This window comes from Molothrus ater, chromosome 5 (genome assembly GCF_012460135.2).
Source record: "Molothrus ater isolate BHLD 08-10-18 breed brown headed cowbird chromosome 5, BPBGC_Mater_1.1, whole genome shotgun sequence".
NCBI classification, from domain to species: Eukaryota; Metazoa; Chordata; class Aves; order Passeriformes; family Icteridae; genus Molothrus; species Molothrus ater.
In genome coordinates, this window is record NC_050482.2 from 65083246 (window position 1) to 65108311 (window position 25066).

At 42.5% G+C, this 25066-nt stretch overlaps 1 protein-coding gene across 2 annotated transcripts in view; it reads right to left on the bottom strand.

The window, feature by feature from the left end:
- ETV6 (ETS variant transcription factor 6) overlaps window positions 1–25066 on the bottom strand; it is a 123661-nt gene that overhangs the window by 74305 nt on the left and 24290 nt on the right. The window contains exon 2 of one of the 2 annotated variants that reach the window (XM_036401413.2): window positions 6492–6615. In XM_036401413.2, the coding sequence (XP_036257306.1) occupies window positions 6492–6615 (124 nt within the window). Of the gene's footprint in view, window positions 1–6491; window positions 6619–25066 lie in introns of both variants that reach the window. The other variant, XM_036401412.2, reaches the window with a different exon arrangement.

Genomic DNA, 25066 nt, shown 5'->3' on the forward strand with positions numbered 1-25066 from the left:
GGGGTAAGGGGTTCTGAGGCTGACAGGATGGCTGGCTGGGATTTCCACACTCCACTCAGCCTGCCAGTAGATTATTAACAGTTAGAAACTGAAAGACCAGGAGGCACTGCTGGATGGACCCTCTCTGAATAGCTCACAATAAAATGTGCAAGAAGAGCCCGTGGTAGAAGACAAAGATGTAACATCAAGATTAAATACTGCAATTAGGTGTTAGCAAGCAGTGCCATTGCCAGGCTTAATTTTTTCTCTTTTTTTGTCATGGGTTGGCATTGGATACATGTAAGGTGAAAAGCAGATTAGGAGAAAAGGCAAGGGCAGTAAGAGGAAAGAACAAGGCTTAAGTGGCCATAATGTTAGAGAAGAGCAAAGAGAGGTCCAGGAGAAGCCAATAATTTGAGAAAGAGGCCAGCCCAGGTCCCACGAAAATCAGTGGGAATTTAACCACTCATTTCAGCAGGACCAGGATTAGTCTCAGCCACTAATTTGACATTCTGGCCACCTCTCCCAGTCCCTTTGTCATATGAAGCTTTTATTTTATTTTCCCTGTATGTGCGTCAGTCAGTTTTGTTCCACAAAGATCCTTCCAAAGCAAATATTTTCATTGCTTGCTGCTCTAAATGTGGCTTAGGGTAAAGGGCTTTTTTTCCCATCTCACTGCATACTTTCAGTTCAGTGCATTGAATATTCTAGTAACTAAACAACAATATGCTTAATGCTTCAAAGTGGCTTTCCAGCTGCTAGCCAAAATTGTAGAATAATTAACAGGTGCCAAAGGATTAATAAAAGGAGTAGCATAATTAATAGACACTATACAGAAAAAAAATGAATCCCTGGCAATCCTGAGTGTTGTTGTTTCCTCCACCTTCTCTTAATTGTTTCCTGCATTCCTTTAATAAGAAAAAAAAAAAGAAAACTAGTGCCCTTAAAACACAAATGATACATATGATACATATGAGCAACAATGCATGATCAGCAGAAAGAAACTGGCAACAAACTGCCTTCAGGTCTAATAAATGCCTTAGTTTAAAGAAACTGCCCAACTACCTGTCCTACCCTGCTACTCATGCCCACACAGAACTTTATTGCACTATTTGGTACAGCTAAGGTCACAAAGTTACCAAACCAATACAGAAGCACTGGACTAGTTCCCACCAAATCAGAGTATCCAATAACAATACAAATAGCCATGCAGAAAGATTCCTATGAAACACTCACTAAAAACTTAAAGGCCTTTAATATAATCTTTGCAGAAAACTAAACAAATTTCCTTTCTGTTCTTAATGAGGGAAGTAGAACAGATCATAATAACATGGGACAGAGAGATACTAAAATAAAAAATTGATCTCACTGGCTGTATGTGACCAGGCCTGCATTCTATGAAGTTTATCCAAACCAGCTGTGACCTGGAACTTATCACACACTGGAAAACCAAAGACCAGAACCCAAGCCTACAGTGGAAACAAAAAGCACTCAGGTGATTTTACAAACAGTTCTTTAGCTTTCCCTACCACCACTACACCCCAAACGTGAGTGGAGTCAAGACAACGCTGCAGTCCCAAAGTACAATTCTCCCCTATGAGGAGATGCATGTACTGTGACATCTCAAGTGTATCACTGCACTCTGAACATCAGTGCAGACTGTTGGGGGTTCAGAAAAAAGGCAACAGCAAGAAAAATTAGTTGTTGCCAAGAAGAATTGCTTTGTGTGCACAGAAAAGTATATGCAGTGTCTTACTATGACAATGGGCTGCAGGCATGTGAAGGATGCCAACACTAAGGAGAGAAGAGTAATTAGTTCAGAGGAACAAATGAACTTGTTTTTATGTTTGTATCAAGAGAAAACTCTGAAATCTTTGCCCATGAGATCACTCTTCCTAAACAAACACACACATGTTCCCAAGAGAAGATGCCCTTCAGAGATAAAAATCAAACTGTACAAATCAACATAAGCATGCAAGGGGGAATGATGTTGCACAGGACCAAAGCATGCAACAAATCCTTTCTCAGCACTGGGATTTCTTCTGTCTCTCTTTCTGAAGAAGTTTTATATTGAAGGAAAAAAAAGAAAACCATGAAGCCTGTAGCACACATTTACAGTTGCTGTTTCAGCAGGCAAACCACCTTATTTTAATCTTGTGTATTACAAAAAAGGAAAAAAAGCTGTTTTCTCCATAATTCAGAGCCTATTAATAGACACAGAAAAGGGTTCTTGTATCCATCTCTTACATGCTGTATCCTCTATCCTGTTCCAAGAGCTGTTTATTACAAGGTATTGGCCATAGCATAAAGTAAGTAGCTATTAACATTTTACCAGATGAGACAAAGAATAAAATGAAATTAAAAAAAAAACACAGACTCCCACCACAAAACCCCAATAACCCTCTCTGTGGCAAAATGGAGTGTTTCCCCAAAAATAAGGGGTATGTAAATAGTTCCAGAGGACTTCCACCTATTTCTACATTTTTCATTATCACAATACCTGGGCAGTTTCAGAACAGAATTATACAGAAATAATACAGTTTCTGTATTATTTTTCAAAACATTTAAGAGTCTTTGCACTCATGGGGTTTTTTTCATTTTCAATTATGAACAAGGTGTCCAAGGTCCCAGAAGGCACCAAGGGCAGCACCTTGTGCGAGAGCTGAACTTGCTTCTCTTCAATTCCCTGTAAAAAATACCAAAAAAATTTCCAAACACTCCTTCTATCTGACATTAGTGTAGGCTAGTGGAGATCATGTATGCTGCAAAGAGATCATGTATGTCTGCATGGCAGACACACCAGGGACAAAGAGCATCTGTTTTCTGACTACATACCTGAAGTGTAGGAAAGGATATTCCCCAGCTCCCCACCGGTATTTTGTTGACAATGCCCCCAATATCTGTTCCTGGTGGATGTCAGGCAGACAAGTAGGTTTAAAAGTATGGGTCAAAAGTCCCTTACAGAGAAGTGCAGCACCAAAGAAAGGTGTTTTATCCAGAAATGATTCTTACTATCCCAGAGATTTAAAGTTAAGACTGATTACACTGCATTTCTATACAATAGGCTAGCTGGGGAGAAAGCAGCTACTTAGAATATGAAAGGTTCTGTGAGAAGGGGAAAGGGCCTTCACATCACTCCCAGAAAAAGGTGCTTGTCTATATAATTTTAGCTCTGTTGACTCAAGAGAAGGATGCTTGTAGCAAAGAGAGGTCCACATTCCACCCTTCCAAACTGCACTTCTTTTTCCAGTCTCTGGATGAAATCAGCACAGCCTACCTGAGGCTCATTTGCTCACTAAGCAGTGAGAAGTAATTTATCACACCAAAGGAAACTGCTTTACTTATTGTTCTACTGCTTTTGCTTGGTGCTTTCAGAGTGATCTGGAACATTAGAAACAGCGACATTTCTTATCAGAAGGCATAAAACTGCCTGAATCCAGAGAGTGCTCTACATGTTCCATGTGAAACATTTGTCTCTAGGTCTCTCTTTGGGTCACCTGCACCTATGGCACAGTAGATGAAGATGTGTGGGGTGGGACTGAACCCTGCCCTGGTGTTGCTGAACACCATCAGAATGTCCTGGAAACAGAAGGAGTGCAGGCCTGACAACCTATTGGCTCTGGAGGAATTTACCACATCTCCCTGTTCTACTGCAATGAGGGAGGCCTGAAAGAAGTTATTATGTTCCACATAAACAAAAAAAAAAAAACAACTGTAGGGATGGAACATAACAAAAACTCAGACCTAGAAAATCCTTGGACTTGGTAAATCTAAACCCAACCTTTACACACAGCCTGAACCAGAAATTAGTTACTTTGCCTGACTTCTGAGCAGGTGGGTTTAAGATCAAAGCTGCTTCTCAGACACATCTCTAAAAATAAACAAATAAAAAAATAAATGAGAGGACTCCATGCAGGAACTGAGAAACCCTATATTAATACCTCTTAAAACCTCATGCCACGAAATCCTAAAGGAGCTGAGTTATTTCTATACACAGTATTAGCAAGACTACTGGAATATCATCTTCACTTCTGTTGTCTTCAGTTTAAGAAGGATGTCTGAAGTGGCAGTCGGTTCACAGAGGTGACATAAACAGAATTTGAAATCTGAAAGCTTAACAGGAAGACTGATAGCCTTAAGAACCTCTCCCTCTTCTACAATTTAGTCAAGAAAAGGTTAAGAAGTGACAATTTAAAAGCACCTATATTAGGAGGAGTCTTTTGACAATATTTAGCAGGAAAGGCGATAATGAGATCTAATAGTTGGAAACTGAAGCTGACTAATTCAAACTATAAATAGGACACTTAAAAAAAAGGCAAATAAGGAGATAATTAAGCATTAAAAGAACATCTAGAGACCTTATATCCTCCTCATCACTTAAGTTTTTTACACGAAGAGCAGAAATCTTTCTGCACATGCTGTAGCTCAGTTACTGGACCTAAACACAGCAGTTACTGCATGAAGTTTTGTAACAAAAGATACACCAGAGATTGTTTTAGAAATTCACAATGGCTGCTCCTGGCCTAGCTATGAAGCTAGGTGCCTATAGAGTGGTTTTAACAGTGTTTGGGTGGTCTGTTGATTGATAACAATGTTTTGTGTCAATACTGACTGCACACTGAGCTACAAAATACTACACTGCCATTGACTACAATTAGTAAGGCTATGTAAATGTGTTCATGTTGTTTATGACCTCAGACACTAACTTTATGGAAGGCTATTTCACAGATATTTCATGATTAATCATCTGTGCTTTTACACTGCAACAAGTCAGACTGGTGTGGAAATACTAAAGGGAAAGAAGCCTTGCAAGTTTAAAAATGTGCCAACCAAAAGAACAGAAAAACCAAAACAAGAGTCAAGGTGAAAGGTTGGATCACATTCTAAAAATACTGTGAAAGAAGTCTTCACTGAGAGGAAGCTTCATAAATTCAACACTATGCAGCATGCTGGCTGGATGGGAAGGAAGCAGGTACAGCATGTACCACCACTGTCAGCATCAGGAGTCTCTGCCTCCCTGCCTTAGGCATCTGCCAGACACAGTGGGTAGGACAATAATAACTGGAAACCCACCTGTGACCCTGGCTGTGCAGTGGACAGACAGTGGTTTCCACAGCAGGAGTAAACAGCACCAAGTACTGCAGTGAGTTAAAAACCCACAAGATCTGAGGATGAAAGCACCTGGGAAAAAACCCACAAGATCTGGGGAGTAACAGTATGGAAAAGAACTGCTGGAGAAAAACTGCTTCTGTGTTGGGTTTTTATTGTGCCTACTTTGGGCAAAGCATAGAAATGGCTGTGAGTGTGGCAGCCAAGCCCTCCCCAGGCGAGGGGAACAGCTGAGCAGCCACACACACGTGCAGCCAGGCCTGGGAGCTCATGGATGCTCAGGCAGGGACCAGACACAGTCAGAAACGCTGCAGCAGCAGCTCCCATTCCCACCAGGAAGCACAGAAAACTGGGCCACACAGGACATGTGACACAGCATGGGAACAAGTGACCTTGGGGCAGAGTAACTCATGGCCAGCAAGGGAGCGAGCACAGGACTAGAGAAATGCTTTAAACACAGTTTGCATCCAGAAAAGGAGTGTGTGTGGAAGACAGCTGAAGACAGGAATGACAGTGTCTTGTGACAAACATGGACTTCCCCCTCTTCCCCCCCATAAAGTCCCAAACCCATTTGTGAGAGGGCAAAGCACAAAGTTTTGTTTGCTCCTGGCCCTCTTGTTCATTGTTGCTTAAGTACCCCAGGAATGTAACACCTGACAAAAGTTTACTTAAAACATCTTTATTTCCATCAAACCGCTTCCCCTCCAAAAAGGAAAATTCCACTCTTCTTGTCCCCATCCTAATTCACCTCTCACTGGCCAACAGTCCTTGGCCTTTTCTACTTGTCGAACATTAAATCATCTCAGCAAGGAAGTACCTGGCTCTGATCTTGCCCTCAGCTCCAGTTTTTGTTCCAATGTCAGTGATATGTCCTTCCTCCTTTGCAGCATCCTTTTGTGCACAGCTAAGCTCACTCCTCCTCCTTTCCCACTGCCTCTGGCAGCAATCATGCTCTACACTAGAGAGCCTGGGCATCAGAAGTATTTGAGATCCCTCAGAACCTGAAAACAGCCACAGCACAAATGCATTCCACTTGCCACAGCTGGTGAAACTCTGACCTTGTGATGCAGAGTGTAACTGAGCAATTCCAATAAAGTGGAAGGAAACATAGCACTTCCCGTCAGAATAAACCCTCCATATTTGTGCCTGTCACAAAAAACAGGCCAAATGCTTGACAAGGAGTGCAGGAGATGGGAGGGGAGTTCAGCATGCTGTATTTAAGAGTAATTTTCTTCAGTTAAAAACAACAGCCAGGAAAAGCAAACCAGCTTATTAAAACAACAACAAAAAAGTACAAAGCCAGGGACTTCCCTGCTCTCTTCCATAAAACCAGAAGTCACTCCTCACCCTGCCCCACCCCCTCCTCAGCGCAAGAGCTTAAGCAGCCTGGTGCTGACACTCACGCAGGTGTGCTGGCAGTCTGACGGTGTCTTCCTCCATCCTGATGGCTTGAGGCACTGGGACATGTAGTGGTGACGAGGTGTAATTTGGTACCGGGCTCGCTGGAGGTGTGTACGAAATTCTTTCCTGCTGTTAAAAGAAAGTGGGGGGGGGGGGAGGGAGAGAAAGAGAGAGGACAACGTGAACTTTGGAACAGAGGTGTGAAACCATGGCAGAGGAGGTGGATGTGGGTGGAAGGAAGGAAGTGTGTGCCTGGTGATGTGCACTAGTGGTGCACCAGCTGCCCAGGGAGCTCCAGAGCACACACAGAACACTGGCCAGTGCTGCCCAGTGCTGAGGAGGGGCCAAGCACCTTTTAGGGTGGCAGGATTACTTTTCAAGAGAGCCATGAAATTTCCAAGGGCCTTCTCAGAAATTTGCCAAGGGAGGAACAGGGAGGTGACATGCAAGTGGGGAGACTCCGAGGGCTTTATGTCAGTGAAAATCTGACAGCAAGTCCACGATACATGCGTGAGTACCACTGAAGTGCCAAAACCACTTAATCTTACGTTATCAAATCAGTCATGATCTGAACAAGATAAGTGTTTAGCACTCAACCCCTTCCTACCATTTTAAAGACATTAATCAGTAACTTTTGTCATTGCTGCAGAAAAACACATCACCAAAGACTACTCTATTTACCATCAAGTAACGTAGTACTCCTGTTTTTGCTAAACTAGTTACCATTACCTTCTTTGAAGTAGTTCAACTTGCATCCAAGTACAGTCAAATAGAGTTAAAGAGCAACTTATGAATGTTGTATTAGTTTCATAACTGTCACAATTAGGTTCTTACTTAGGAAAATGCCTGACGAGAAATCTAAGACTGAAACTGCACGCTATCTGAAGGGAAAATTCTTCCATATTCTAAGCCTCCAATCATAGTACAAAATATACTCTTTGTAAATAAACATAGCCACAATTTTACAGAAACATAAAAAACTATTATTATATGCTTCCTGGAAGGTAATGCATGTTATTCTCCAGAATACTGACCCACCAGTGCAAGTATGTATTTACATCCATGCACATACAGAAGCAGGAGGAGGTACTGTAATTTCTGAGCATTTGCAGGACAGTACAAATGCAGCCTCTCACCCTGACCTTGATCTCCGGCAAACGGAAAAGACAAATTTGGTGCTGGACCAAGAGAAGGTAATTGCTTCCATGACAAACCACAGCATTATCACAGCCATGAGACAGGAAAATAGACTGAGGCTGATAGAGGCACCTGCAGAATGTAATGTAAGCACCCTTGCCACCAAAGGGAAGGGGAGGTTTGCAAAAAACTCTACAGGCAGATTAGGTGACATCTAAAAATAAAGGGAACACCTAGAAAGTCTTGCAGCCACCGCTTCAAAGCAAGCCCAGCACCATCTTTTGCAAGGTGCTGTTTGCTGCTCAGGAGCTCAGGTAGAACCAGAAGTTTACCCTCAACATCAGGAGTCCCACCACAACACCCTATAACCACACGGCAGAGCAGACTGACAGCATGTGGAGAACACACTAATATTACAGGTTTAGACAGAGTGAGAAGACAAGCCTGTTTCACTCCACCATCACTTTGTTATTTTTGCAAGTATGGCCCCTGTGTCTGTCAGCTCAGTACTTTCTAAAGAGAAATTGTTCAATCTTATGTTCCTGTCTCCCAAAAACTCAGTTTCTTTCTACTCATCACTGGCCAGTCAACAGCAACCCATTAGCTAACATGAATTCAGTTTTGTGCAGTTACCAAACAGGGATGTTCACTGTGACGCAATGAAAGACGCGCCTGTGGAGCTACAAGGCATTATTTGATTTTTCAGCTTCCCAACTCCCTCCCTGACCCAAACCAGCTGACTCTGTGCTTCCTGTTGCAGAGGTGTGGCACTCTGTGCCCATCTGCACCTCTGCCCCTGGTGCACAGCACCCCTGGAGGGCAGGGAGACCTGGCAGTTCCCAGCATTTCCTGCTGCCATCCACAGCGCAGATATGGAACCACTCTGCAGCCGCTAACTTTGTTCATGGAGACATTCATAAAAAAGAGGAACATTTCTGAAATACAGCCACACAGATGCTGCCTCTGTTAACGGGCACTGGGGGATAGGTGGGAGACCCAAAGTCCTTTTCCTATCCTCCCTCCTGAAGAATGCAGGATACAGTCCAAGCTCAGGTCATATTGCTTGCTCACTGAATCACCACTGCAAAGACAAAGTGGCTTCAAGGGGTCTCCTCACTACCCAAGAGCAGGTGGAAAATGAAATTAAATTCAGAACCCATCCATTTCCCTCAAGACCCATGAGGTGCTGTATCAAACTAAGGCATTATGCTTCCAGTATGTGCTGCCTTTACTGATCAATCTCCTAAAGGCATACCATAACCTGATTTATACCATGGCAGTTTCATTGAGGTTTACTGTTTTAAAGAAATGCATTTGTTTCATTGTTTCCTAGTATTCATAAGGACAGGACAGCCAAAACCAAACAAGATAGGGAAGTGCAGTTACTTTTCCCACACATCTTGGATATCCACAGTACTGTGTGAATTACTATTTGCAGAAGGCATTTTACAAGGCACTAAGGGGAGTTAGCTATCCAATTCCTATTAGTACCTTTGAAATGCCCTCTCTTGCTAATCCTGCATTTTTCTGTCAGCACCTTTAGCCTAAATATCAAAGCAATTTACAGACATTAGGTAAGTCTTTCTTTTTATTAGACACACAGACAACCTGAGTTACAGCAAGAGCGCAGCTCAAATGAGTGAAGTAATTTCAGAGTTAAGCTGTCTTGAAAAAGGACAGCATGTGCCTCTCAAGGGCAATACATTTAACAACTGCATGCTGAAAGAGCTGCCCTTTAACTGTCCTGGACAGATTTCCAAAAGGTGTGGAATGGTAATGGCAAAGGGAGGTCAAGACACTGGGCTTGTGGAAAAAATGAGCTTAATCCCTGTGTGCAGCATGGGGCAGTAACGCGGCTGGCAGCAGAGCTGCGAGCACCAGTCCAGTTCTACAACCTGGCCCTGCTCTGTGCTCAGCCACGGGCAGTGCTCAGCCTGCACAGTCCATGCACAAGGTCACATGTGCTCCTCCAGGCTTTTTGAGGCTTTCTAGAGTCACGTTTCCAGGAGGAACCTCCTGTGCTCACACCACTGCATCAATCTCCGCAACTCCAGGACTGCCCAGTGCTTCTCTCTGTGGAATCCACCAAACAAAAACGTGGCTGGTTAAAAACATGCTTCTAAGGTTATGCAACCAGATACTCTGCCACTAGGAATTTTTCTGAAAGCATTTCCTAACTAGTCAAGTTTAATATTTCCCTTTGTATTAAGGCCAAGAATGGTAGGCTTGTTCAAGCCACAGCTTGGGAGGAAGGATAGGTAGTGCTGGTAGAACCTGCATGAACCTTGCGTGTTCCTGAGCAAACAGCCTTGCTGCAGCTTAATGTACTGGTAAAATAAACTAAATCAATACACATTTGATGTGGTCCTGTGAGATTTTTGGTGATGAGTGCTAAGAAAGAGCTTGGTACTACCACATTCCTTATTCACTACCCGCCAGGGGACTCTATAAACATCTAAACCTACAAGGGACCAAATGCTCAGCCCCAAAGAATTACCAGCTAAGAAATTTCAAAATAGCAACTCCTGAGCATTTTGCCAGTAGCCACAAAGAGGTGACTAAAACAGGTGGCATATTGCTTGCTGTCATCATTTTTGATCAGTTTCTTCAGCTCACAGGGAGTCAAGAAAGTTTCACCATGAAATTTCATGTTGCTTACAGTAATTGAAGAGCCACACAGAGTCAGTTTTTATGGAAGGCTCTCCCCCTGGGGTTTTCTCTGGTGGCTGGTGCTCCAAGAGGGCCACCTGGACAAGCAGCCAGGTCTGCTGACAGTAGGACATGCTTGCACCTGCCCATCTTAGCAGAGACAGGCTGAAACACATGGCTAAAAATCAAGAGAATCTATGGGTTCTTTCTCTTTACTAAATATTCAGCTGCTGAGAATGCCATAGATAAAGCCATCCTGTGTAAATCAAGTTATACTGACTGTGACTATGTAGTAGGCATGTATCTAACAGCTGACTAAACTCCCAAAGCCATCAAAGGACACACTAATTTCAGTTTGGAGAGCTAGGGTGCATCCTTTACTTACAAAAACTACTTGAACAGAATTTTCTCTGTCAGGAACACAAATAATTCATATTGCTAAAATAAAAATATTAATAAAAAAAATCTAAGTATCAAAATTAAACTGAAAAGAAGTGTAACAGTTGAGGATGAGGGAGGCTGCAAGTAAAAACAGGTTCAGGCTTTTGATAGAATTTCACCCTTCTAAACTCCAAAGCAACAGCCTTGCAATCTGATAGTCTTTTTGTCCCTTTACTAAGTTCACTCATATGGCAGGCACAAAGAATATACATGTTTTTGTAGAAATGAAAATAAAATATGTAAGAAAGTCTGCTAAGCAAGCTCCTATGTTGTGCCAATGACAGGATTATTTCAGTAGCTGGATAGGTGGCATAGTAAAACTACTTTTTTTAATTGATAAAGCAAAGAAATGCAATACCTATGCAGCAGTTTTCAGGAAACCAAAACAGGCAATGTGGCTTGTAAATACCTTGTGTGGGACAGAAAAGGCAGCTGACCTTAATCACTGAATAAAAGCTTTCTCCTATACTGCACATGATGATACCACACAGGGAGAAAGGAATTGAGAGTGAAAGCTGACACACATTTGTGTCCCAGGATGCTGGTGTACCTGTGCCATGAAATGGAAAGCCAGGCCAAGGGACCAGGAGCCAGGGGGAGCCTGTGAGGGTCTGGTTTCCCTACTGTGGATCCTCACAGAAGTAGGTGGCTCAAGCAAAGCAGAGGGGGGAAAAGGGCCTAAAAGATAAGGGTGGTTGGAGGAAAATTATGTGTTTGCAGGAAAAATTCAGAAGGCCCTGAACATCTGAGCACCCAGCAGGACAATGACAGCAAACCAGCCACAGAGCAGAACAGGGAAAAACAGCCAGAGATTCAAGAAAATCAATCCTTAGGCAAGCAAGTGAGGAGAAGAGGAAAGGGAAGGAAGGCAGATGCACTGTTTGCCAGTGGTTTGTATGCAGTACCACAGCTGGATATGGAAGTCCAGAAGACCACTGTGAGACGAGTTACATGGTCTAACTTAGGGAGCAGGAATGAATCAGAGCCTCTAATGGACTGAACAGCACATTTGGGGACTTTGGTCAATGTTACAGTTTGCATACTCCAACTTCTGCCAGGCACAAAGGCTCAGACCCCAAAATAAGCGAACTAGAGCTCTGCAGTAACAGGGGATGCACTCAACTCTCCACTTCCCTCCCCTCCTCCAACTGCTGTCGTCTTCTTAATTTCCATGGCAGACATCTCCTAATTTTTGATCCCATTAATATAGCAATTCACGTCAAATCTATAGCAGCATAATCAGCACACCATCAGTAATTAGAGAAATTAAAACAAACACAGCTCTCTGGAATGGACCTTATGCAAAGCAGCACTGGGAAAGATTAACATCTCGTTTCCTGGGCAGAAAGCAGAGATTGTGTCAGTAACCTCAGCAATTTTGTGAAGTTCAGCTCCTCCCTGGCTCCTCCTTCCAGCCTGTCCTCCCTGCACAGGGGCAGGTGATGGCTCTCCCCTCATGCCTCAATCCTTACTCAAGCAAATAAAAAACAAACACAGTGGTGCAATGGTTCATCACAAAGGGAAGGGGAAAAGAGACACTGGGGATGTTCATGCTTCTCCCATAGTGACTACAGCCACTGTCCTAATTAAATTAAAATTGTACAGACAGCAATACCAATGCACTTGAGTGCTATGAAAAGGCAGCTTGAGGAGGTCAATGCTGTCATTGAAAATGCCATGATACAGCTGCATTATTGTACAAGCACTCCAAAATATTACAAATTAGCAAGTATCAAAGCAGCAAAAAACTCGCTTAACCACACACTCAAAGAGTATTTTTTTGCTGCTAATATGGGGGACTAGAGAATAGAACAGACTATGTGAAGATAGTATCAGGTAAAACTAGAAGATAAAACTAAGGCAAAAAGCACAGTACAGATCAATCATTTATATATGTATAATAAAGAATTTCATCTGTAGATATCCCAGTTAGGCAGCAGAAAATACACAAGAGGCAGATTCTGGTTCAGAATTTGGAAACAGAATCATCATAGTCCAATCAGGGGTAAAGCCTTATCTATGCACCCACCCTTCTGCAGCAAGGCTCCAAGAAGAGGTAGCAAAGCTGGGACTTGTCCCCCTGACCTACTACTTCAAAGCAGAAGTCAACCATTGATTCAACTGCCTGACATTAAGAAACTATCTGCCCCCAGCCCTTTTCAACATGCAACTCCAAAATTTGCATCCTGGGGTTGTCACTGCAAAGCTCCTCTGAAGAACTTGCTACTGGCCTGTGTTTAAGCAGGGCATGGAAAAAGCTGGGCCACTACTGTAACCCATAGGGTCCCTTTGGCATCTATACCATGATTTGTTGGTACACTCACTCCACAAAAAGCACCACAGAAGGCTCAAGAGAGACAGTTAATTGTATAGCTAGGGAAAAAAAATCCCACATGAGGCTTTGAAGTACTGTGGCCAGTGAGTAAGCAGCAGGGAAGCAAGGAAGGCAACAGCAAAGAACTTTCCAGGCTTAGCTGCACGTCAGAGATATTTCACTGCACTTTTTGTGTTCTCTTTTCTAAAAGAGGCAGAGCTGGGAAGCCTCATCTCTGTCACATATGGTGGTTGTACAACCCTGCCTGTGTGCGTGGGAATTGACACCCTGAACACTCTTACTGCAGTCATGTGCTCATTTCAGGGCAAGGCTCCTGCAGGCCATGAAACTGAGATGGGAAGACTAAGGGGAAACATGGTGTACAGGGAGCTGCCCTCTCATGAGTTATGGGAAAGCTCCTCTTCTGCATCTCAGGGCTGGCATGGCACAAGTGTTTTTACTTGGTTGCATTACTGAGCTGTCAAAGTTGCAATGTTACTGTTCATTCAAACACATATCCAAGGACAATCAGTATTTCTGATCTTCCTACCATGGCTGAGCATTGCCTTCTGAACATTTCTACTGAAGCTACAGTTACTGTGGGCAGGGTCCTTCACAAAAGAGGATATCAAATATTTACATAGCACAAATCACAGGTCAGAACTGTCACACAGACGAGGTCAACTTATTCACTGTCCTGGGATATCTAATTGCCCATCAGTTAAGTACTGGAAAAATCATGGGAGAGTAATTCACATAAAAGTCATAGCTTCTTTTAACCCTCAGTCACTGATGGAAACAGAATTCCTGTAGAGCTGCAACATCCTGAAATACACCTTTTTAAAATACCACTTACAAATATAAGAAATTGCCCTTCTTGGTCCCAATACACACCTGGATCCTGCTCCCATCTGTACCTGCAAAATTCTTCAGTGAATTTTATTAATTTATTTTTAAACAGTGTTTCTGGTCCAGATTTACACTGGTGGAAGTAAAATCCACATATGGGCCTCAGTCTTTCCCTTCTCCAGTAACTTAAGCTTACTTATATTGGCATACACAGCACCTCTGCATTCCCACCACAGCATTTCTTCACACTTCAGACTTTCCATGAAAAAGGACATGCCAAATGCCCAGAGAAACCTGGGAGCACCATGCCAAGGTCTAATGCTGCACCTTACAGTTTGTAATCCTGAAGATTCAAGTAGTGCCACAGTAACCAAGCACACACAGCATGGCAGGGAAGTGTGCCACATCCCCTTGTTCCAAAACACCTCTAAGTAGGTAAAAACAATTTTCCAGAGAGAATCTAGGCCAGTCTGGGAATAGGACAGCTATAAATAAGGGCTGCTGGTGAAAAAATTGGGCATATCTACTTGAGTAAAACTAAACAGAATCCTCAACAAGAGAAGACAGCCAAATAAAATACCCATTCTCAAACACTCTCTTGCAAGCTAGTCCAGAAACAAGGGATCGTGGATGACTGGCACTATAAAATATCACAAAGATTCAGATTATTCTACTCCAAACACATTAAATGCAGAGGGAGTTCCTAGAAAGGGCCATAACTTGCACTGACCTTGACTACTGTACAGAAACTGGATATGGAACAAACATCAAATTACAATCTTCCTCTCCCCCTATTCTTTCACCCACTCCAACTACTTACTTCAATGTGAGCAACATTAAGAGCAGTGTGACTAGAAAAGGAAGCTCTAGCTGACAAAGGAGAGTATATAAAAAACAGCTGGTAGGATTTCAGAATATTAGAATAGAATATTGCATCCTGCACATTTGCAGGCTCTTCATTCTGCATCATACACACACTCACCTATGTATGCAAGGTAGGCAAGTGTTACAAGAGTCAAACAATCCAGCTTGTAAGGAAGGAATAAAGGAACCACTGAGCTGGACAGAAGAAAGGACAGATACAGCCCAACATCCAAAAGGAAATACAAACAGAGGGAAGAGAAGGTAATCTGGAAGACATAGTGCAGAAGGACAAGCTAGTAAGAAGCTGTGGTCAAAACATAAAGATGCACTGGTAGACCACTGAGAGAAGCCAAGTTACATAAAAAGAAACAAAATCTGCAGCAGGTCAGCCTGTAAAAAAATTTTTTTTTTTTTTAAACAAGCTGTTTAGCAGCTTTTGTAAGGTCTCTCCAGTCAGCAGTCTAATAGTATGAGAATGCAAAGTAGAAGAAACTGAACTTTTTGCTGATCATCAGACACCAAAATACTACTTAGAAAAAGAAAACAGACCACATGGGGTATAGTGTGAGGCACAGTAAAATCTTTTATTTCCTATAAAACATGGTCCTTCCAGCACAGGACCATCAGGATTGGCAGAACTTTAAGGGGAGTTTTTAAACATATTTATACAGAAACAGCTGGTCATGGTACTGCATATCTGATCCAAAAGAACAGATGTGCTTTCATGTGTGTTTAAAGAGAAGCTGAAGCTCCTGAGCAAGACATCTACCACCTTTAAGAAGTGGTAGATGACAGGCAAAGAGCAGAGCCTGAATTCAACAATATGGTCTATATTCCCTGGACAATGACAGGGTCAAGTGATGGCTCTTTATTAAATGCTTTCTCTTCCATTAATGCTGCAGACTCTAATGATTTGACCATTGCTATTAACAAATCTGCCATGTCCCTGCCTGGAGCTAATAAGTAATTAACTAAGCAGGTGAATATTCTGTTGCGTAAGGAGAGCTATTAGCAATCCTTTCCCAACTGCTCTGAAAACAAGAGATGCCTTCCAGGTATGACCTGTCCATGTGACAGGGTACACCCCACACAGACCTTATTCCTTCACTCTGGAAATTCCAGGGGCACTCCCAGCACTCAGCAGAGGAACAAGAAGTGGATCACCTCCTGTACAGGGGTGCTGCACAGGGCTGGGTGGCAGATGCCAGACAGCAAAGCACAGGATAAAACAAGCTCCACAGAAGAGGTTTGAAGAGAAAACAGTGAGGACACAAGTTTGCCTGTTCCCAGACCTGCTGTGACTCTCCAAAATAACTTGTGGCACTACCACAGCCCTCACTGCCTTGGTTGTGCCAACAGGACAGTCGGATAAATGCTGAGGCCCACAGGTGTGTCAAGTCCTGTGACAAATCTCAGTTTAGCTGCTTGCCTTCTGCCATAGCTTTTCCTGTTCATTAAGTTCCCCAATTGTTTTAATTGCTCCTTTCAACCTCTGCATCACTTTTTGTTCTTCCTCAAATTATTATTTTGTTTTAGCTCATAATCCTGAAGCATTGGTTATGATGTTGTTCCTGGCAGAACAGAAGTGCTGAAGTTTTCACTCTGGTTATCTTTGGCTTGTTTTCACAACCAAGCATTGCTGGTTCACCTCTGAATGGACACTGTAGTGAGAGCCACTCCACCCTTACCATAGGACTGCCTCTGACCTGCAAATATTGCCTCACTACAGAAGTGAGAAGCTTGGGAACTAAGCCAGCTGAAATAGAGTAAACTTCAGACTTATTTAAAAAGAGAGTAAAGTACAAGTCTTAAACCCATTTTAACTCAATCTGAAGACTTCTTCATGGTCCTTATTACTACACTATTCAAATATGTCCTGTAATACCTTTAGCACTTTCTTGCAATGAAGGGAAGTGTTATTACACTCACCTTTACAAGTGGAGGGACCAAAATATAAGCAGATTAGGTACCCATTCAGGGTACAGAGGCTGAGGAAAAACCTACTTTGGCACCTTAGAAAACAGTATGTTCTCCCAAGAACTCTGTTTGGCTGTGAATCTCACTGTTAGGACTTGACATTTATATAGTGACAGTACTTAGAAGCAAACAAACACAGCACCATTGCCCAAAGTGTTCCAGAAATAGTGAGCAGAGGACAGCCCTGATGAGCTCAAAGCCAAAATACTCAAGAGAGTGAAGCACCACAGGAAGGGCCTGTTTGAATCCTAGTTCACAGTTAGGAACAGAGGTGCAGGAAGAAGCAGCAAGTCACCTGAATCCCATTTCAACACTCTACCCACATGGCCGTGGTTCTGGGGTTATGCTGCTGCTCTAGAAACAGAAGGATGAACTACAAGAGAAGTAAAATGACATGGACAACTTGCAAAAGCTCTCAGAATGCATTTCATTTTGCATTTTTGCATTGATTTTAAACATCCTCCTCATGGGAGAGAACTTCTGATTTCTAACTCTCCTCCTTGTCAACGCACTGACTGAAATCTCTCAGCTCACAAGCAGCAGCAGAGATGGCCTAAATCAGAAGGAAGCTTCAAAGCTGTTCCAGAAACACATCCCTCCTTTGCCACAAGAATCAGGACAGAGGCACTCCAGCCCTTCCCACGGTTATGCAACAGCACAGATCCACTTGGGAAGGCAGGTTTCCTCACCCATCCCAACTCACAGCTACACAATCTTAAATACCAGCACAGCTCTCTCCTCTACAAGCAAAGCAAAACAGGGGGACATCAATCACCCCCAGTTAATCAACCAGGGTGTGTTCAACACCAGAGCTGAGCTCTGAGACTGTCAGAGGAAATGGGGGAAGGGAAAAAAAAACCAAATCTGCTTACAAGAACCATGATAAAATGCTTCTTCTGTTCCTACAGCCAAGAAGGTGACTGAGACAATATTCCCAGCATCTGAGGGAATGTTCCTTCCAGCAAGCACTCCAAGCCCCTTCCACCACGTGCCCATCCCCACAGTCCACCTCACACACGGCAACAGCTGAAGTTTTCATTAGGAGAAAATTAACCCCTTTTTTTTTTTAAGCTGGCAACAAAGACATAAGACTTTTCCTGGCATTTCTCCTGTTTATACAGGACCTGCCAAACCGGTTGTGTGATTTTTATACTGCTTTCTTTTCCACAAAGTCCTTCGAAAGGCAGAATAACAGAAAGCAACTAAGGAAAAAGTTTGGTTATATCAGTCCAAAGATCAACCCTTGGTAACACAGCTGAAAAATCAAAAATTAACCAGAATCCTCCTAAATTTATTTGGACTATCTGAAGACCATAGTTGTTTACATTTATTATTAAGACTGTGTTGAAGTAGAACAACTGTTTTGAATAGTGGCAGTCCCATTTTAAATTGTTCAACAGCTGAAGAGATAAGTTACATGGCAAATAAAATGGGAAACTGAGGCACAGAGTAGTCAAATTAACTACTCAAGGTAAACTGAGGCAGAGATCAGGTCTTCTGAGCAACCAGCTGGTTTCCTGCATATTCAGTCTGTCACTTCTACATTGCACATGTCTAATTCCCAACAGTGCTGGGATATGGATACCTGAACTCCAACAGCAAACAGTTCTGAACCCCAGAAACTGATGCCACTTTATCCTCCTGTAAGGCAGTAGGCAAAAAATTATTCATCATTGCCTGGCTCTAAGTGTGCTGCCAGGGGTCTGAAGTCCAGAACTGGTAACAAATGTTAGTAAACATTTCCCTCAATACATGCAATCTGGCCAAAATCAAAATGTTACACCAAAAATAGCCTTTTCAATTGCTACATAGGCTTTATTTTTAAATGTTGAGGATTGTTGTTTTGTTTTGGTTTTCTTCAGAATAACAATCTTGAGTGCAGCAGTGCTCAAGAGTACACTTTCCACTTGGCCTTTGATTCAGAAGAAATTTCTGGTTTGATATTAATTTTGCTGTCCACTTGCACAATCCTGAGGCAAAATTAAAAGTAAAATGCAAGTTTAGCTTTCTGTTTGGAGCACTCTTGCCCTTCTCTAATGTCAAAATCTACCCCCAGAACAACAACAAAAACTATAGACATTAAAAAAAAAATTAAAATAAAAAAAAAGGAATAAAAAACCAGTGGAGTGTACCACAGCAGTCATGTCCTGTGATGACACATGAAGCACAGGCTTCCCCCAGAGCAGCGAGGGCTGCGCTCGCTGAGCTGCGGCTCCAGGGCCCCGCCTGAACCGCCACAGCAAACGCTCATTTTCACCGGGCTGCACAATAAAGGATGAGATAAACCCTGAGCAAACAGACGGGCAAAGTTCGAGCCTCCAGCTGCTCCTCACGGGTAACTCTGAGCTGACACACCTGCTGCTCTGGCAGCCAGTTTAGCTCCCTAAGGCTTGGGCTTTGCAGGGCTGCCTGATGTGCTTACACAGGATCTGCCTGTCAGCCAGAGAGATCCCAAAGTGATTTACAAACCATTTATGAGGGATATACAATCTCAGTGCACAGCAAGTGAATGGGCACCACTCCTTACACACCTGCAACCAAAAAAAAAATTAAAAAAAAATCAGAAAGCTGTTGAGAGTCCTTAAAATCACCTTAAATGAGAATAACCTCCTAACACTGGCCAGCCCCACAGAAACACCACCCCCAATGTCTGCAAGATGCCTGAGTGCCCAGCTCCCTCAGTGGCCACCACAGAGGAATTCAACACTAATATCTGCATTCATAGTGCAAGAAAGGATCCCTCAAAACAGACTGGATGCTTATAAATCATGTGCATCAGACTTCATAGGCATAGTGAGGCCATCCCACAAACTCCTCCTCTACAGCCTGCAACCTTGAGCTGCTTTCAGGCTCAGACAGACGGACATCCCACTGATGGCAAGTGTGATTCTTCACAGGAGAATCCAATCAGAATTAGACACCGGGCACATGACAGGATGAAATCCATGCAGCAAATTGCAGCTGTTGTGCAGTCAACTACAGACCACTCTATTTGCCTCCTGCCTTCAATCCAGTGCTAAAATTGCATAACTTTGTGAGCCAAAAAATAAAACATATTTTTAAACTTATTTAGCTTCTCCTCTTCCTATCCCCATCCAAAGTGGAATCATAGTACAATGATCCAAGGTCCCAGTGGGGAAAAATTAAAGCTACTAATTCATTTAAAAGCAGAGTAAGTCTGGTTTGGATGGAAATGTAAAACTTTTTACTGGCTTAACTGATGTAGGTGAAACAGTGGCCAGTCTCTCAAACAATGCTCTTCTATCTTTCAACATGTGTATGCACATACATTTATGCTATAGATGCATTTTACTACATATCTCTATTTCGACTTTAATGCTAATGCCAAAAATTATAGTATTAATCAGAAACACGTGCTGAAACTCACCTCAACCTGCATGATAAAAGCAAGATCTTAATATTTGACATTGCATAAACTAAGCTGAAAAAAACCCTGTGAGCAAGCATGCACATTCCTACTGACAAGAACTGGAGGTTTTGCTGAACACTGGAAATTGCAAACATGGAAAATAAAGATACTAGAATTTTTAGGGAGCCGAACTACCTGCTCCTATTACTTGCAATACCTGGCTGGTGACACAGTCTGTGATACCTTGCAGCATGGTAATACCCCTGGCCATAGCTAAGCCTGTAATTACAGAACAGATGGGAAAAAAAACCCAGAAAAAAACCAAAAAAACACCCAAAAACGCCCACAACCCACCACCAAAAAAACCCAAAACATCAATCCTGTTGGGAGATGCACATACCACCCTTGGCACATCAGAAATTGTTATCAGATGTACCCAGAGCTCCTAGTTTGGAGACAGAATGAGGAATCCTGTTACTAAGAGACAGGTGGACGTTTAGGGGCAACAATTCTCTAGTGCATGGGAGAAAAGAAAAATGGGAAACAATGCTATCTCACAGATATAGCAGAGAACATGAAAAAGAATCAGATCTCACTGTTGAGGAAAGGAAACACAAGACACCCATGAGAACAAGTGAGAGGAAACACCACAACCCCTTGTCTGTAGAAGCAGCAGACTCTTGCCTTCAAGAGCTGGAATGTCAGAAGGAGCATAAACATCTTGTTTTTGTTGAAGGTGGTGAGGCTTTTTCCATCCCACCTCCATCCCCTACTGTGGAAATACAAATTCTAAGGGCACTAGCTCTGCAGACTTCAGAAAAAAAAACCTGCAAATCCAAATACCTCTACAAGCCCTAAAGAACAGTCCTGGAGATGAGAGGGAGAGATGGAGTTTTCACTATTCAGAATATAGGTGCTATTAATGCAATGAAGGCAGGTGGGGTTTTTTTGTAAAAAAACATCATTTTATTCCAGCCTCACACCCCAGCAACTTTAATCCTTTTGATGAAAGCAAAATTGCAAGACTTCTTTTGGTCAGCCAACACCAGCTGCATCTGAAAAATTACTTAGATAAAGCCACCTCCATCCTTTAGAGATGCAACTCAACACTAATCTCGTTATGAAACCCATTGCTATGCAAGGGGTCATCTAGAAGCTCCTTTGTCCTGTATTAATTTGAACCAATTTATCTCAAAACTCATAAGAGCAGACATTGCTCCAAACATACAGCATAGTGTTGATCTCAGAAGTGGTGTATCAGCCCAGAGCCACCCAGAAAGGTCATCCTGAAGTCAGTGTTGGCTAGTAAATATTACACCTGTGTTAGTAAATGAGAGTCAGTTGTAATCACATCCTTTGAATTCACCCTGGACCACAAATTCCCATCTAGCCAAAGCCCTGGGTTTAATGAACAACTGCAGGGATTCAACTCCTGTTCCTTACTGCCCTGTCACCAGGAGCTACAATCCAAAAGCATTTTAGGCAAAAGGGAATGCATGAGTGCTCTTTACCTGCCCCAGAGCAAAGTCCAGGAGCCACCTGAAGCTATTGGGCCTCAAACCTAGGCAAAAATGGCCCTCAGGTTAAGCAGAGGCATTTGATCAGCTACACACAGGTGCTGAGTTAATGGAGCTGGGATGGCTTACACTCTACTGTTTCTCTAACTGGAGCTTTGGAAACAAGCAGTTTCAACCACTTCAGCTCAAGAAGAAAGCAGCACTCTAGTGGAGGTAAGGATGATGGGTATGCAAACAGGAAAGGGAGTAGTGGGGAAACTGGAGTTACCAGGTGTTTTGACAGAGCAGCGAGGACAAATCTTTAGTGGTCAGTCTCTCAAGGTGTTTGGTTTTTCTCACTTCCTACCAAATGATGCTATTTAAAGTATACGATCTAGACCAGTATCCAGAAACAACCAAAAAACCCCACACTTCCCTAGTCCAAAAAAATCTAGCACAGGTGATACAATCTGTGTTTTCACATATTATGTACACATTTGACAAATCTATGTTCCCCATATCCACAAATTATTCAACTTCTGCCAGCCAATTTGTACAGCAATGAGGGTAATCTCAAGTGCAAGTTCCCTGGCATAGATTTACAGGGCAATTGTATCATTAAAGAACATTATTACCCACACAACTATCTTTTTCTTTACCTATAAATTTCAGACATTTGTTTCAGAGAACAAGGGAACGAGGGAAGAACAAACAAAAAAAGCTTTGCTCACTCACACAAACACTAAATCTAGGCCAAGAGTAAATCCTCAGCATCCAGAAAGACAGGATTAATTTCTAAACATAAGGCAGTACTTGCCCATGCTAACTATCACTGAACCATCCCTGTAGAGATAGCAAAAGCCTGAATAAGCTTTGAGGGCTGAGAAGCAGGACCTGACTGCACCTTGAGAGCAGACCGGGAAAGGCCACATAGATCCTATCTGCACTGGAGGTTATGATTCTCTGATGCATCTATATAATCTTTGACCAAAATGCCAACTCTGTCTTCAGAAAACTTCAGGTCTATATATTAAAAAAAAAAAATCCATACCTGATTATTTCTTGTGATGTATGAGCACATTAAGGATGATTGTACAAACTGTAGATGTCACGTGCTGTTTCATCGCTTTTGTTCAGCTAGACTGCAGCAATATAATTCTTTATTCAAAGACCTTTGAAGCCAAGAGGGGAAATTTTACAGGAAAAAAAACAACCAAACAAACCAGAAGTTATTTCTTCAGTTACATTTTAATTGCACCGAGGCAAGATTTCCTTCACCACTGTAAATCCCCAAAGTCTACCTGAACCTTGACCTCATTTTCTTCAAGTTTCATGCAAAAAAACAGGCCTTGAGACAACTTGGACTCTTCTTAATATCCTTATCATGGGAATGGCTGTCCACACTTCTCTTCAGGGCTGCTGAAGTGTGTCTCATGTCACCCATGTTAAATTAAGATTTCAGGTGGGGAATTAGCAGCAGGGACAGACAGATTCTCAAGAAGCGAAAGATGCTGCTCTCATGATGACGTTATAATGAAAAGTCACAGGAGAAATTTCCTGCCTCTCTCAACTATGTTGAAACAGAATTTTATCAAGTATAAATCCTGTCCAAAGTTTCTCCTCCATGGCTCTCTGGAGGTAATATTACAACATATTTCCCTTTAAACCAGTGTCAGCTGCTTCTGTCAAACCGCAAACATTTGATCATGGAGTCCTTAATAAATGTTCAGCATCAGGCAATTTGGGAGGCAACTAAACCATGGCACAAGAGAATGATTCCAGCACTGAAGGAAAAGCCTGTTGTTACATGACAGGTCACAGCTACCTGCCTTTGGACAGAGTTGACAGAACCAGCCTGTCTCTCCCTAGGGTCATTCCACTAACGCCCGTGCTCCTTGCTCAATCCTGCCTCACGTCCTGCACCACATCCTTCCCAGCAAAACATGAAATCAGCAGGAAACAGAGATGGTTTAGGGACTACACTGCGCTGCTGCCGAGCACAAGCCTGCTCATGGCCACAACAGCTAAATTTAATACAAAAGAGAAAGCCTGGAAGAAGGGCTGCTCTGCACCAGCCCATTTGCTCTTTTCCTCCCTCCCTTCCCCTGCCCTTTCAGGAAGCAGAGTCACTCCCATGGCAGGCAGCGAGGGGTTGAACAGGGAGCTGAGCAGATGTGGCAAGCGCCTGGCAGAGGGTAACGACATGAACACACAGAGAATGTGCTGGAGCAGCACAGGGGCCACGGCTCCAAGGGATCCACACGGTGACTCTGCCCAGCTGAGCCGGGATCACAAAACGCACCATGGCAATGAAATCACAGACGATTCAAACTGCTGAGGGCTAATTTCAATTACCTGAACCTGGAACCCAGTCTGTAGGCAGATGGGAATGGCCCCTCAGCCCTACAGCACCCAGGCCAGGGGTGTGTAAGTTCACAGCACAATTCAGGCTCTGAAGGAGATGAGTCTCTTTGTCCCCACCTACTTACAGAACAAAGGACCCTCCAAAACAAGCCCCCTTCTACCAACAAATAAAGTAAGTCCCACTGTCAAAAATTCCCACCATCTGCTTTCCATTTTTTTCCTATAATGGAAAAATACATTCTCTGCTATTTTTAAACAGAATTTGTTTGCAGTTCTAACGCCTTTGCTTTCTAATAAACATTTTCACCTCAATATATAGATACCACTATGAAAGTAGGCTTCAGATACATGGAAAATCTAGCTCAGGAAACCACAACAGACCCCAAGTTCACTGAGAGCTAAATCTCACTGAGATGGGAATCTCAGCTTCCCAGTTTCACCATTTAATGAAAATGTTCTAACTTAAAATAAATCTGCTATCCAGAATAAATTAAGGAAAAAAAAAACCCAAACTGATAATTTTGATTGAACTGGATTAGGAAGCAACTACAGAAGCAAAGCTGAGCAAATAAGCCTTTTCTAGGCAGGTGGAGTGGAGGTGGAAGGAACAAATAATATGGTGATACATACTTGAGGCAGTACCTCTTCAGTTTGGATTAATTGCAGGCAGAACATCATGTCTGACCAGGTCTTCAACCAGATTTCTCCAAGTCCAATAATGATAAGCTTCTATATCTGCTTTAATTGATATGAGATTTTAGGACAGACTGATAGCAGAGATCTAAAGATAGGAAGTAATACAGAGAAGTGGCAAATTTTCTGTTTATGGTTAACAAAATATGTCCTTATATTTGTGGGGGAAAAAAAAGTGTTTCTCCTGAAATCAGATTTTTTTTCCTTTTATTAAGTTAAATTAAAAAACAACTTTTTTCTTCCTACCATGAAGGAAAGATCTATTAAAAAAAAACCCTTTTTTTGGACATTTTTAATGGGAAATGCCATGTTCTATTTCTATGTAACAAACATGCTAGAGAGGTAACAGCACATGTGGTTATAAAAAATGGCACGGAAACACACTAACTCATCGTGCTATTTCGTATTTGTACATGAATTTAT